General features: G+C 42.1%; 1 protein-coding gene across 1 annotated transcript in view; it reads left to right on the forward strand.

Annotated features, from left to right (window-relative positions):
- LOC104498057 (elongation of very long chain fatty acids protein 4-like) overlaps positions 1-5280 on the forward strand; it is an 8238-nt gene extending 2958 nt beyond the window's left edge. The window contains exons 3-7 of the mRNA XM_010141381.1: positions 260-340; positions 1232-1288; positions 2709-2823; positions 3631-3758; positions 5110-5280. Of these exons, the coding sequence (XP_010139683.1) occupies positions 260-340; positions 1232-1288; positions 2709-2823; positions 3631-3758; positions 5110-5280 (552 nt within the window). The remainder of the gene's footprint in view (positions 1-259; positions 341-1231; positions 1289-2708; positions 2824-3630; positions 3759-5109) is intronic.
- Positions 5281-13107: the final 7827 nt, after the last annotated feature.

Below are 13107 nucleotides of genomic sequence, written 5' to 3' on the forward strand. Positions count from 1 at the left end.
AAGCATTTATGAGCAGTCCCGTGATTACACAAAGAGTTACAAATATGCCGAGATTGAATTTTCTTTTTCAGGTTTCAACAAGGATGTGAAGTACTTTGTTTTAGGTTTTTACTATTTGCTCAGCTGAATAATTTACATCGATTTTCTGTCAGTGAGGACTAGATTGAGACCTTGTTATCTTCACATTAATATGCACAACATTTTGGAACAGATGGCATTGAACAGAAAATGGATCTCTATTGCTTTTCCTTTGTTTCAGTTTCTGGTAACTTCTGTCTTGGCCAACTACAGCTACCTGTGCCAACCAGTGGATTACAGCCGAAGCGAACTAGGAATGAGGGTACAGTTCTATACAAAACCTGCCTTAGGCCCCATTTCTCCCATGGGTATGCAGATTGTTTTGCTCATAAACAGCAATTTGCATGCCTAAGAAGGCTTTTACTCCAGTTTGTTTCTTGTAAATCTATGTCACTAAATTGTTGGCTTCAATAGTTGCACTTTGCTTTAGTTCTCTAATAATTAATCATCTCAGTCAACGTAGCCATCTAAAGTTCCCTCTTTGATCACTGGAGAGAGGGTGATCCTACAATCTGAAGATAGATGTCTAATGTAGATATTGCAAATTACCTCTGAAATATATGTGACTCTTTCCATTGACTGTATAAGGATTCTGCGTGATCACTACAATGAAAGAAACAATTTTTATATCCTTAGTTTTGCATAATATAAATCTTACTCAACATTTCTTTTAGTAGGGGGATTTGGGTAAAACTATTCATTGCCTGGCCATCACAGGGAGGTTTGGGTCCCACCAGCTTCAGCTTTCCAAAATGCTGATGAGGTTTTATTCTGTTTGAATTCAGACCTATTATACTTTGCTTCCAGACATAACCAGGCTTTGAACAGATGCAACTGGATATTATTTTTTCACTACGCTTGCCATCAGGCTAGAGACAGTTTCTCATCAGCTCACCCTTCCTTTGTCAAAGAGCAAGAAACTTAATCATCTAACCAGCCAAAGCAACCCTGAATGCCTTTCCTCTTCCCAGATCAACAACAAGGGGGGGCAAGAAAAAGCAACAGCCATAAAAGCGCCCCCTCGTTTTTCCCCTTTGCTGTCGATCCCAGGTGTGCAGCATTCACATCCTGCACAGTTGAAAATCTCGGGCCGTGAGACTGAAGAGTGATTTTGTTTTGAGGTCTAACAGCGTTTCTCTGTGCTGCCCAGCAGATGGCAAGAGCGTGTTGGTGGTTCTTCTTCTCCAAAATCATCGAGCTGCTTGATACGGTAAGGAGGGCTCGGCTCGGCTCGGCTCGGCTCGGCTCCACAGCGGGACTGGTACTGTAAACACATCGCTCCCTTGTCAGAATGGGGCAGGGTGCCAAAAGCTAATGTCCTTGGTTGATCTGTATTGATTTGGTTGATGCTTTTCAGTAAATGCTGCTGTTTTCATGTGTTCTGCTCTGCCTGTTTGTGGGAATAAGGCTGATAACTGTTAAAGAAGTGGGCACTGCTTCAGCGTGCTGGTTTTTAACAGCATGTGGCTTGCAAGAGTCCAGCACCACCACTGGATATCATGCTGCTAGGCTTTCTTAATAGCTCCTTTCCAGTTTGCCTGTCTCTGTCCCAGTGGCTGCACACACTCACTCCCCAGCACCCTTCCTGCGGGTGGTCATTCCCTCCTAACCGAAGTGTTAGAGGAGAAGCTTTAACCTTGGCTAGTGCCAGATCGTGCCCCAAAAACTTAGCTATAGTTGATTGAGGCTGCCAGACAGCATCTCTCATTGCCTGTCTGGCTGAGCAATAGTGGTTAGTTGGCCAGTAAAGGAACTGCAACTGTACATGTCCTGCCACAGACTATCTCAAGCTTCTGTGTTAAAGGTTTGTGTCCCGTGTGAAACTGAAAGTTCACCTGAAGACAGTGCCGTTTTATAGCTCGTCTGCAGGTCTCCTCCTATGTTATAAATGAACTAATTAAATAACTGAACAAACAAAGGAATCCCACCTCTCTGCACGGTCAGCAGGAGTAAGCCATATACTAGCCTAAGACTTCACAGCCTAGTGCTTTTTGGGGTATAAGTTGACATCATTCTTCCTGAAAAGTGAATCATCATGTGCAACCCTCCTAGGCCTATTGCCAGTGGATTGACCAATCCTCTCTCTGTTTTCATCAGCCACAAAAGCAGCTTTTTGCCAGTCCTGATTCCCTGAAAAGTGGATTCATTTTTATGTGTGTGTGCATGTGCATGCTGAAATACAGTGGCCTGACATGTATTCATCTGCCAAACCCATTCTTTTTACTAATGCAAATTCCAGAAGGGTTTGGGCATTCAGAACAGCACTTTTCCTGTGGATCGTTGTCTGGTACTGGTAAACATCTAACCTATGTCCTGAAAAGTACCAGATCCAAGCAGCTGTAAATTGTATGGAATCTCAACCAGAGTCTCAGATGTGTCTGCTTTGGACCTTGGGACCTGACTGCAAAGGTTAAAATAGTTTGGGCTCTGGGAAAGAAATTCTGCCTTCCAGTTCCTCCGCATCCCATAAGACCTATCACATGTGTAGAATTTCACCAGTTTTTACCAACAGCAGAGGAAACGGGTTTGAGACATTCAGAATCATCATTAACTATTTTTATCACTTCTTAATGTAAAATCTTTTGTCTAAACCCATAAACTGAAGATGTTCCTTTGTCGGCTTCTTTCAGGTGTTCTTTATTCTGCGCAAGAAACAAGAACAGGTGACTTTTCTGCATGTGTATCATCATGGCACTATGCTGTTCAAGTGGTGGTCAGGAGTCAAATATGTGCCTGGAGGACAAGGTATGCTTCCGTAGACACCTTGTATTTCGTATTTTCTTGTGCTGTGGAAATAGCATAAACAGTGCAGATGGGCTGACTGGCAGGTAGGAAGCTCACCTACTTCTAAAGGTGTGAAAAACATGTGCGTTTCAGTTGATACCATCTGCTCAGCTCTTTGGGCTCTATAGACTGCTATATTCACTGCCTCATCCAGAACAAGAATGTACCAACAGAATGGGTCCAAACAGAAACAATAACATCCTATACAAGGTCCATGTGTATCTCCACTCAGACCAGTGCTCCCTCACTGCCCATTCAGCTGTGCCTGCTGCAGCAGCCCAGGTTCCAGCTCTACCCTTCCTGCTCTGTCGTGTCCAGGCTAGTTCTCACTCCCTTCGTTGTCTGTATCCAGACTGCTTCTCCTTCTTGCTCCACCAAAAGAGAAGCATCTGAGTACTAGGCCACTATAGGTAGACCCCATACAAGGTGCTGTGGCATTCTTTTTTGGGAAGCCTTTATTTTGCTATGAGACCTTGACAACAGAATGGTATGAAGCGCTGAGGTCAGAAGATAAGGAATTCTCTCCTCTGCTTTTGAAGCTCTTCACTCTCTGAACACTAGATATGGGATGTGAAAGGATATGAAAGGACTAGGTATGAAAGAAGGGAGAATATGACATCCTTTCTAGGCAGAGTCTAGATTGAAGGTTCGTGCATAGGGGTGACATGACGTATTTTGAGAGCATCATCTGAGTGGCTGTGAGCTCATCACAGGGTTAGTCTTGAGTGGTTTGTGTGTCTTGTTCATCCTTACTTCTTTCCTCCTCAGCCTTCTTTATTGGGATGCTAAACTCCTTTGTACACATCTTCACGTATGGCTATTATGCCCTGGCCAGCCTGGGACCACAGATGCACCGTTACTTATGGTGGAAGCGTTACCTAACAATCATGCAGCTGGTAATTAGTTCCATGTGTTCATCTCTGCACTTCGTATGTCAGATATTATAGACCCTGATGTCTGTCTCTGTTCCCTCACTGGCTCAAATCTTTCTGTTTGCTGCCTATGGAATTCACTGTGTCCTTAAGTATCCACATGTGCCACTATGAGAGATGAAGTGATGGGTGAGGTCTGAATGGTACTCTCAGAATAAGCCCCCACCTTTTAAGGGAAGGATAAAGAAAAATTTACAATTAGATTTCTCCTTTTTCTGTTGTATATGGCAGCCTTTTCCCCTCTGGAGCCCTGAAAGGACAGGCTGATTTTGAGAGGTGTGGGGAAGTAGCTTGGGGAAACTTTGACTTCTCAGTAGGGCAGGAGATTGAGCAGCCTTCATTCTGTTTCTTCAAAAACCAAGAGCATGTCTAATTGCAGGCAAACAGAGGCAAGTTAAAGAAAAATCTGTGTACTTCTGTAGAGAATCCCTTTGGATTTTACTTCTCTCATCTGTGAAGAGGTGACAAATCCTGACAACCCTGTGGTTTTTCAAAGATACATCATAAAAGCAATGTTCCAGACAAGGACAATGATTATAGTTAAGCATATGCAAGAATTAATTCCATGCAGAGACATTATGCAAACAAAAATTATGCAGCTACCAGAGAAGAGGAAGAAGAGCTAGAATATATTTAAAATAGTGGTAACACTGAAGGCTGGTCCAGAATTCTTATTTATCCTGAATGGCAAAATCAGAACAAGAAAGGACTGTATGAAATTAAAAGGTATCTGTAATGCAAAATGTAACTCAGGAAATCAGTTTTTATTAACATATTTTTGGTAGGTAGAACTCATTGCTTCAGGGCATTGAGACAGGTGACTTTGTAAAATACAGGGTGAAAAAACGGATGAATGTTTAAATGACTAAAAGTAGCAACTGTAGAAACTCCCTGTAAGCTAAATACACATCAAAATTGTTATGGGTATAACAATCTGATTACTACCAGGAAAAGGGAGTCTTCCACCTTTAGTTTCCATATTCCAAGATCTCAGTTACTGTCCAGTGGCAGAGAAGAGGCACAAGGGCAGTGTCTGCTGTCAGGCAGGAGAGACTGGATTCCAAACCTGCTCCCTGCAGCAGTGGGCAAGCCTCAATGTTTGGTGAACACCTGACACCCTTTCATGTTGGGAAAACACTGTTGGGCTTGAAAGACACGTTTTTCAGGGATGTCAGGAGAGGTAAGCAGGTGATACTCTGGGCTGAGGACACTACTAGTATGTTGTGATGCTCTTGATGATGGCCCTAACGGACAGTTGAGTTATGTCTCAGGTAGGTTCCCTAATCTGGCTGCTTCTTTTTTTCCCTTCTTCCAGTGCCAATTTGTAGCCATTGCTGCTCATTCTTCCTACAACCTCTTCACAGAATGCCCGTTCCCTGATGGCTTCAACGCTGCAGTCTTCCTCTACATTCTCAGTCTCATTGCTCTCTTCCTACACTTCTACTATCGATCCTACATTAGGGGAAAGCAGGAGAAGCTAACTTAAAAGAAAATCAAAGAGGAGAACAAGCACAGTCTGATGAACTTGGACATTCTCTGCTGCTTCTAACATGACTGCATGAAGAAAATGTATTTGGGGAGTGTGTGTGAGGTTCATGTATGCGGTATCATGATTGCCTTCAAATATCTCAAGATAGGAAGAAAACAAGGAATGATATAAAGTCAGGGATTAAGGTATTGAGGAGCACACTTAATTAGTCTGATTCAAAGCCAAGCCAAGAAGCCATCACCATTGCAGCCTTTGTGAAATTAGCACCAGATCTCCTTCCCTGTCCTCTGTTAGCTCAGTTTGCAAGTCAGTCTGCGTCCAGCCATCACTCCTGGGTTCATTTCTTATGTTCTAGAGGGTTTCTTCGCAGTCATAAGAGTATCTCAGCTTCCCATTGTAGATCAGGCTGGGCCCGGTGCCACCAACCTCGAAAGCAGTGTCCAGGTAGCAGCAGCAGCAGCCAGGAACTCGCTGGGACTACAGGATGTACGCACCTGTACACTGCATCCCAGCCTTTCCTATTAAGGAAGCTCCCACTAGGACTGGGTTGAATTACAGTTATATGGCCCTGATGGTTTAACTTTGTATTAGCATAAGCATGAAGGAAATTGGACATTATGTTGTCCAGCTGGACAGTCCTTCTCTTCCTTTACTGTTCTGAAGTTATAGAAGGTATTATTAGCACTTTCATCCTAAGCAATAAACTAACACAGTAAGAATCATCATATACCATTTTCTGGAATGCTTATTTGCCTTTGGTTGCTCTCATAACAACAGGGAACTTCTAATGCATGAAGACTAGTTGGCATTGCTTCTTATAGATACCATGTTTTTTAATAGAAAGAATAGATTGAGATTCCCTATTTGTCACTTTCCCCCTACAATTTATTATTATTATGATTTTAAAATGTTGCTTCTCATAAAAAATAAAGTTTTACACCACCATAAGCAGCCACCTCCACTACCCAATTGTACAAGTATTGATACAAAATGTATAAAGTCAATTCATTGGCTAGTGCAAAGCTGCAGAGCTCCATTAGCGTATCACTTTACTGGCTTCTTTTTTTGCTCTTAAATCGATTACAACTAGAATTTGGCCCTATATTCATCTGCAGACAGTTAAATACTGTTAAAGCTTTGATCTGACAATGCTTTGAAAATCTTATATTCAGATATTAAACTACAAAGTAGTATTTATTTATTGCATTTTGCTTTGTTTATTAAAACAACTATTACGGAGTAGTTGTTTTTTTCACAACTGAAACACAAAGCTCTTGAAAGTGAGGATTAGAATTAGTAACATGGTGCATTGCCGTTGCCAAGCCAAATTCACCTCAAATGTAAAAAAGTCTAAGTCCTCTGGGAATGTCCAGAGGATTAGATGCTAGCCTGAACCTAGCAAATGGATGTATAGAAAAAATAAAAAAAAATGCTCTACACCAATCTAGAGTTTAGTGGCTATGCAAAATAAATGCAACTTGTTCATCATTTGTCAGTGTTCATATGCCAAACCCTTCCTTTAGCTACCGTGTGCACGTGTATAAAATAAAACAGTATTTTCCATTCCTTGCCCTCCTCCCATTCACACACTTACACAAAAGATTTGTTTACATTACCACAATGATACATCATAAATGTCATTCCATTGACTGGAGTAGTCTTTCTTCTGATTTTCACTGGTGGGTATGAAAAGCAAAGCAGGGCTTATTTTACATTTATGTGCTAGCTGGTTTTCTTCAAGTCAAATATTTCTCCACTCTACTTACTATATAAATTGTACTATATAATTTGCTTACTAAAATGCTACCTTTGTTAAAACTTTAAACAACCTCTGGTTGGGTCTTCTATTCTTCCCTCTGTTTGGTAAGGCAGGAAAAAAAAAATCTGCTGTGTATCTAATACTGTATTCAAGCTGAGGGTTTCCCCAGAGACCTCTCCAGCACTGAAGACTTAGTGCAGGTAAAGCTGTTTCATTACTCCTCTCCATGACTCACTTACAGCCCTCTCTTGCTTAAGCCATCAGTACATTCGGCCCCCTAGTTTCATGGTGGGCTATACAGCTGGCTAAGTTGTGTGTGCTTACAAAGAAATCTAATGAATTTAGCTCTTATCAGAGTAAGCATCACATATTTTGATTTTTCTTGAGAATCAATTCATGACTGCTTAAAGATTAGAAACAAGCAGGAAATTTGGATAAAGTTACTCAATGTTTTAGCAAATCCACTCCTTTTTAAAATCTATAGATTTGTAAACATGTCATTTAGCTTTTTTAAAGTAGCCTATGCGGCTTAATTTTTGTCTGTGTATGACAGACCTTACTGCAATGGATTCTGGATTGTGACTGGCCAGATAGCTGGTAACAAAATACAAAAGTATGAATTCTCCACCTGACACCTTGAAGTAAGTGACTGATCACCTAAATCACACGCCACTGTAACTGTTTGTCCTAGACAGGCAACCTTTGATCTATCTATTCCTGTCCCTCTTCCTCACAGCCTGAGTGAGTGGCCTGATCTTACACTTTAGAATTGGCAAGAGCTTTTTGTCAGTGACTTCAATGGCCATAGGATGAAAATAAAGTATTTTCAGTTGGGTGATAAGGATACATTCAGTTTGCCCAGAAATACCATGCTTTACATACAGAAATAGATATTGCAATGGAGTACAGCCATTATAAAAGCATCGATGCAAACGTTCACTCGTGAGAGTACTTGCACTAGCAGTGACGATAAAATTGCATAGGTATAGCTGAGTGGCTCTGCAGGTCTTGACTCTTCACTCCTTCAATAGGCACTTGTCTTCATTCTTCTGATTTATACTGGGTCATTGCAGTTGGTACTGTCCACTCGGAGCATCCCTTTGTGACAACAGCAAAAACCCGAGAGAGAGGGAACATGCTCCTGGAATTCAAAAGAGAAGAATGGCGCAGAATGAGACCTCCAATTTAAGATCACGTCCCTACAGTGAAAGATTACATCACAGTAATGCACTGTAAGTCAAAAGGGGTGGAAATTATAAATTGCAAGTTTAGATGATTCATGTTGTCAGGCACAGTCCAAAAGTTTGAGGGTGAATTGAAAATATCCTGTTGCGGCTGGATTTATACAAACCTCTGGGCCAAATGCTGATTCCACCAACATCAATGACAAAGCCTGCAGATTTCGCTAGAAACAAGGTGGCACAGCTGTGTGAAAAACAATGCACAAAACCAAAAACACAGCCTGGTTTGTGTGTGAGCAGACTATAGTGTTATTCCAGCTTAAGAGATAACTTCTAAGGGCACAGTTGTGTGCACATTTCCTCCTTAAAAAACGTGGGTCATTACACATTTTTAGAGTAATTTACATTCACAAGATATAGAACATTTAAACAAATAAGCTTGGTCACCGGTAAGACTCAGCATCTTTCCTGCTGTTCAAGTCAATATAAATTATGGATGTTCTGATCAAATTACTTTTGAATTAACCAGACCATTTACTCAATGCTTACTTTCTCTCTGAAGATAAATGAGAGGGATTCTCATTTTAATCAAAACAAAATACAGAAAAGAAAATCAATTACTATTTAATGCTTTTTCCATCACTGCATGATGGAAAGTTTCCAGAGGAACTTGGGCTTAAAATTGCAAAACAATCTAAAATGCAGGAACATAGTCGGGTTTTAACTATTGGATTTTTTAAAATATCAGAAAAATATGGCATTGTGTGTTTTTTTTTAAAAAGGCAAAAGATTTACTCTAAGCAATTAATTAAGCAAAAGGAGGATAGAGTAGATTGCTTCATACAATAAATAAAAATCTGTTGATACAGATGTAAAAGACCTCCAAGCCAAACATTAAACAAGATCAGCCAACCCTATATATAGAACAGTGTGAATTTGCTGAATTCATTAATGAATAACTTCATGGATTAGGGCTTGATAGATGGAGTGCTCACATCCAGATGTTTACTGTGATTTGTCAATGGCCTTGTACTTAATCCTCCTGAATAGGAAATATAAGTCTTTTCTCTGGTGTCTCCCCTGGGGACTGTGGCAGTCTCTCTCTCTCTCTCTCTCTCTCTCCCTCTCTCTCTGTCCTGAATCATCTCAACACAGGATCAGGATGCTGAGGAATTAACCAAGTGGAGGAGGCACAGATTTGCCTTTAACCCCTTCAGTTTCTTCTCGGCTTCAAATGACTCGCTCACCATCTGCCATGATGGGAATGTTATTTAGTCAACACATGGAGAAGACAAAAAGCAGTCACCCATGTCACCCCATGAGGCACACTTGTGGGGTCCCTGACCCTACAAAATATGTCAAAGCACACACATCTAGTCCCACCACTGAGGAGGAGGGCTGTGGGCAGACTAAGCCTCTAAAGGTTACTGTACATGTCTCCGCATCTCAGCACTGTATTTTTATTTTTGTGAATCTGCAGCTCCACAGCCACCGTCAGTAAAAGGGATGGCCCGAGAGGGAGTATTTGTGAAAAGACTGGATGTCTCCAAGGTGTCCTCATTCAGGCGTACCAGAGGGTGTGTAGTGTGTATGAGTAGATGAACGCAGCCGCTGCAGACTACCCCGGTTGCTCAGTTCTCAATACGTGAGACCCCTGCATGGGATGGGTCATTCATTTTGCTGTGTGGGATTGTCCCGCTGAACAACAGTCCCCAACAGCCACACCGCTGCCACTCCTGCTAGGTGTTGACATGTATTGGGTACTGCTCATCAGCCCATGATGACGTGGATCAGACAGTTGCATCTCCCCAGCTTCTGAGAGCAGAGAGAGGCCAGTGTGGAAAGCTGAAAATGCAGCAGAAGATGGGAGGCCATTAGAGAAGTCTCCTATGTGGTGCATATGATGACACAGGTCTGAGCATAGGCCTCTATTATTCATGTCCCTGGCATGATGGCTGTACAGGGCATAGGATATGATCCTTGTGTTCTTCCACGGAAGGGTTGGTAAATTAGTGCTGGGCACGCAGCCTGCCTTTCGGCGAAAGAGAGAGAATCTCTAGCTTGGACAGTACTTCTTCTGCAAAGCTTGTATGAGCCTCTCACAGGCACTAGCTGGTCAAGTAGGGAATCTTAGAAGAGTCACATTTAGGCAGCCCCTTGGTGCTGCCTCACCAGGCATTTACTAATCACCTGTCCAGCCTCACGACAAAACCTGCAAATGAGGCTGCAGAAGAAGCCATTGCTGGTGCTGTATGGACCAGCTGGGGGAAAAAACAACATCCCCATCAGAGGGTGTGACAACAGGTTTTATACTGGATTAGAACTGAGTGGCAGTGGGAACTGGAGAGAATGGTAAGTTTTGGAGTGGATGTGCTGGAGTGTATGGGACTGACTGCATGTGTGCACGTGCTCAGGGTAGAAAACACTTTTTGCTAAATCACAAGTATGGGCTTAAATAAATTTTCTGTCAGGGTGTGTCTGGTTAAAACACTAGTATCACATCTCAGCACCTGACATGTCCCATTATTCTGCATGTCATCCTTTCTCTGCAGTACTTGCCTTTCTGCTGGTAGGACTGCTCTTCAAGCAAGTGTTCAGAGTCTTTTCATGACACTCAAAAAATGAGGGATGCTAAATAAAAATTGCCCTTTGAAATTCTCTGCTCCGTGTAGAGATTTCTTCCCCGTTAACACCATCCTTCCACTTTTTCTTCACCCCTTTCTCCCCTCTTCCTTTGAACCCACATATACAGATATTATATGCAATTCTTAAGAGTTATTAAAGCTGCAAAGTAGCTGCGTTCTACTCAAATGCTATACAGAGCAGCTGGATTTTCCTGCTGTATCAATTAATGATGTACATTTTCTTCATAGGGCTTTCAGGGAGGCTTTCAGCAAGATGAATGTGGGCAAGTCTGTCTTTTTCTCCACACTTTAGCATGATCCCATCTGCCTGCAAATTTAGGATGTGAACACTGCAACACAACATTTAGAAGGGGCGGAAACTTGGGGTTTCACCAAGGCCAAATTTAAATTCAGCGTAATCTCTCCCAGGCATCCGAGAAGTGCTGCTCCCTGTTGTTGATGACGGCAGGAACAGCAGAACAGATACAACCATCTGAGAGGCAGCAAGTTTACTAGTCCCCGGTGTGCTTTCTTCTGCTCTGCACTATGCCCACTGCCAGCCCTCGTGGGCCGTGTCCCCAGACTGTGGCTGTCTGCCACAGTCCTCAGGATGATTACTGCATAGGGGAATTTTTGAAAGTGCCTCCAGGATTGAGAAGGGAAGTGTAGGAAGAGGGTTAAGAATGGATGGGGCTTTTTCTATGAGAGGTGCTTGGAAGAGCATGTGGAGATCTGTGATGGTTAGCGTGCGTATTTCGCTCTAGGGAACTGGGGTTTGTTCTTGGAGCCTGCGGGGACCCATCTAACGCAATGACAGGCCACATCAACGCAGGGTGGTTACAAATGCACACAAAATGTAATCCTTGTGGGAGGAGATCCCTGAAAGGGGATTTCGCAAACGAGGAGAAGGGTGAGTTATGTTCAAACATGTGCAGGGAATGGCAGGCTGAATGAAAAAAGTACAGAGGTGAGGGAGCAGGCACAGGTGCTGGCAAGTCTCATTTTATGTTGTGTTCCTGGAGATATTAGTACATAGATGAAAGCACAGCAGAGTGTCTGCAGATGTCCCTGTGACAGGGACACACTCGCTGAGCAGACTCCAGAGGTGTTTGTTGTGATAGTCCAGTGCCACAGTTCCTGGGGTGCAAGTTATTAATTTTGACTGGCATTGCCTCCGGGAGAGCTATATGAACTTGTCTAGGGATGTTTCCTCTTGAAATAGGTTATTATTCCTGAGGCACGGTTTGGAGGGAAAATATTTTGCATTAGAGGAGCAGACAGAGGCTGAAAAACTGGAATAACTTTGCAGCGTGCAAGCCCTTCCTCTGGCTATTGCCCCTGGCATGCATTGTCAACATGATCAGCCATTATGCGTTTGCGTGGTCAAGGCTGACCCAATACACCGGGTATATCTGTATTTATTGCAGAGATTGCTAGTCCCAAAGGGTCCCAAAACTTCATTTTGCAGTTTTGATACATTATTCCATTAAATAACTGTAACTCAAGGGGCCATTATTTTCAAAGGGCTGCTCTAGAAAATTTATCTGTAATACTGCTTCTAGGAATTACTTATGTCAGTAAAGTGGTCCTTTACTTCACCGGCACAGTGGCAAAACAGGTCAGCGATTCTGTGCTTAATTCTCAGATGTAAATTACAGAACATGACCATGTTATGGGCAAATCATCACTTACAATAAACATTTGATATAATTATGGTTTTCTATTTCGGCACTGTTTTTAGTATCTTTGGGCATATTTCATACACAGAGGCAATGTTTTAAATTAAGTGAAATCCCACTAATCGCAGTGAATCTAGGCAAACTGTTTGATGGCGCTATGAGTACTGCCACAAGGGTTAGTAAAAATGTCACTACAGTGAGGCGAACTGGAAGGCACAATGATTTTTCACTTAATTTAATACTTTCTACACTTGATATTGTTAGAAATCTGGAAACTCCCAAGAGTGGCATGGTATATATCCACAGAGATTTTAACCCTACAGTATTTGTATATACATTTAGTATATTCCCCTACAGAACTTGAATGGATGAGTTCACGGTTTTAATACAGAAAATAAGATCTAAGCATTGATTGCATTACTGAACAGTGATTGAAGTCATTGTGTAAAGCAGCTTCAATTCCTTTTCTCTAATAAAATGTGCATCTACTGAACTGTATCAGCCTTGGCTGTGGGTTTAAGAATGCATCAAAGGAAAAGTACAGTCCCGTTTTGCAAATGCTAACATGAAAGGTAGCCTGG

The sequence above is a fragment of the Buceros rhinoceros genome, unplaced genomic scaffold, assembly GCF_000710305.1.
Source record: "Buceros rhinoceros silvestris isolate BGI_N320 unplaced genomic scaffold, ASM71030v1 scaffold2938, whole genome shotgun sequence".
NCBI classification, from domain to species: Eukaryota; Metazoa; Chordata; class Aves; order Bucerotiformes; family Bucerotidae; genus Buceros; species Buceros rhinoceros.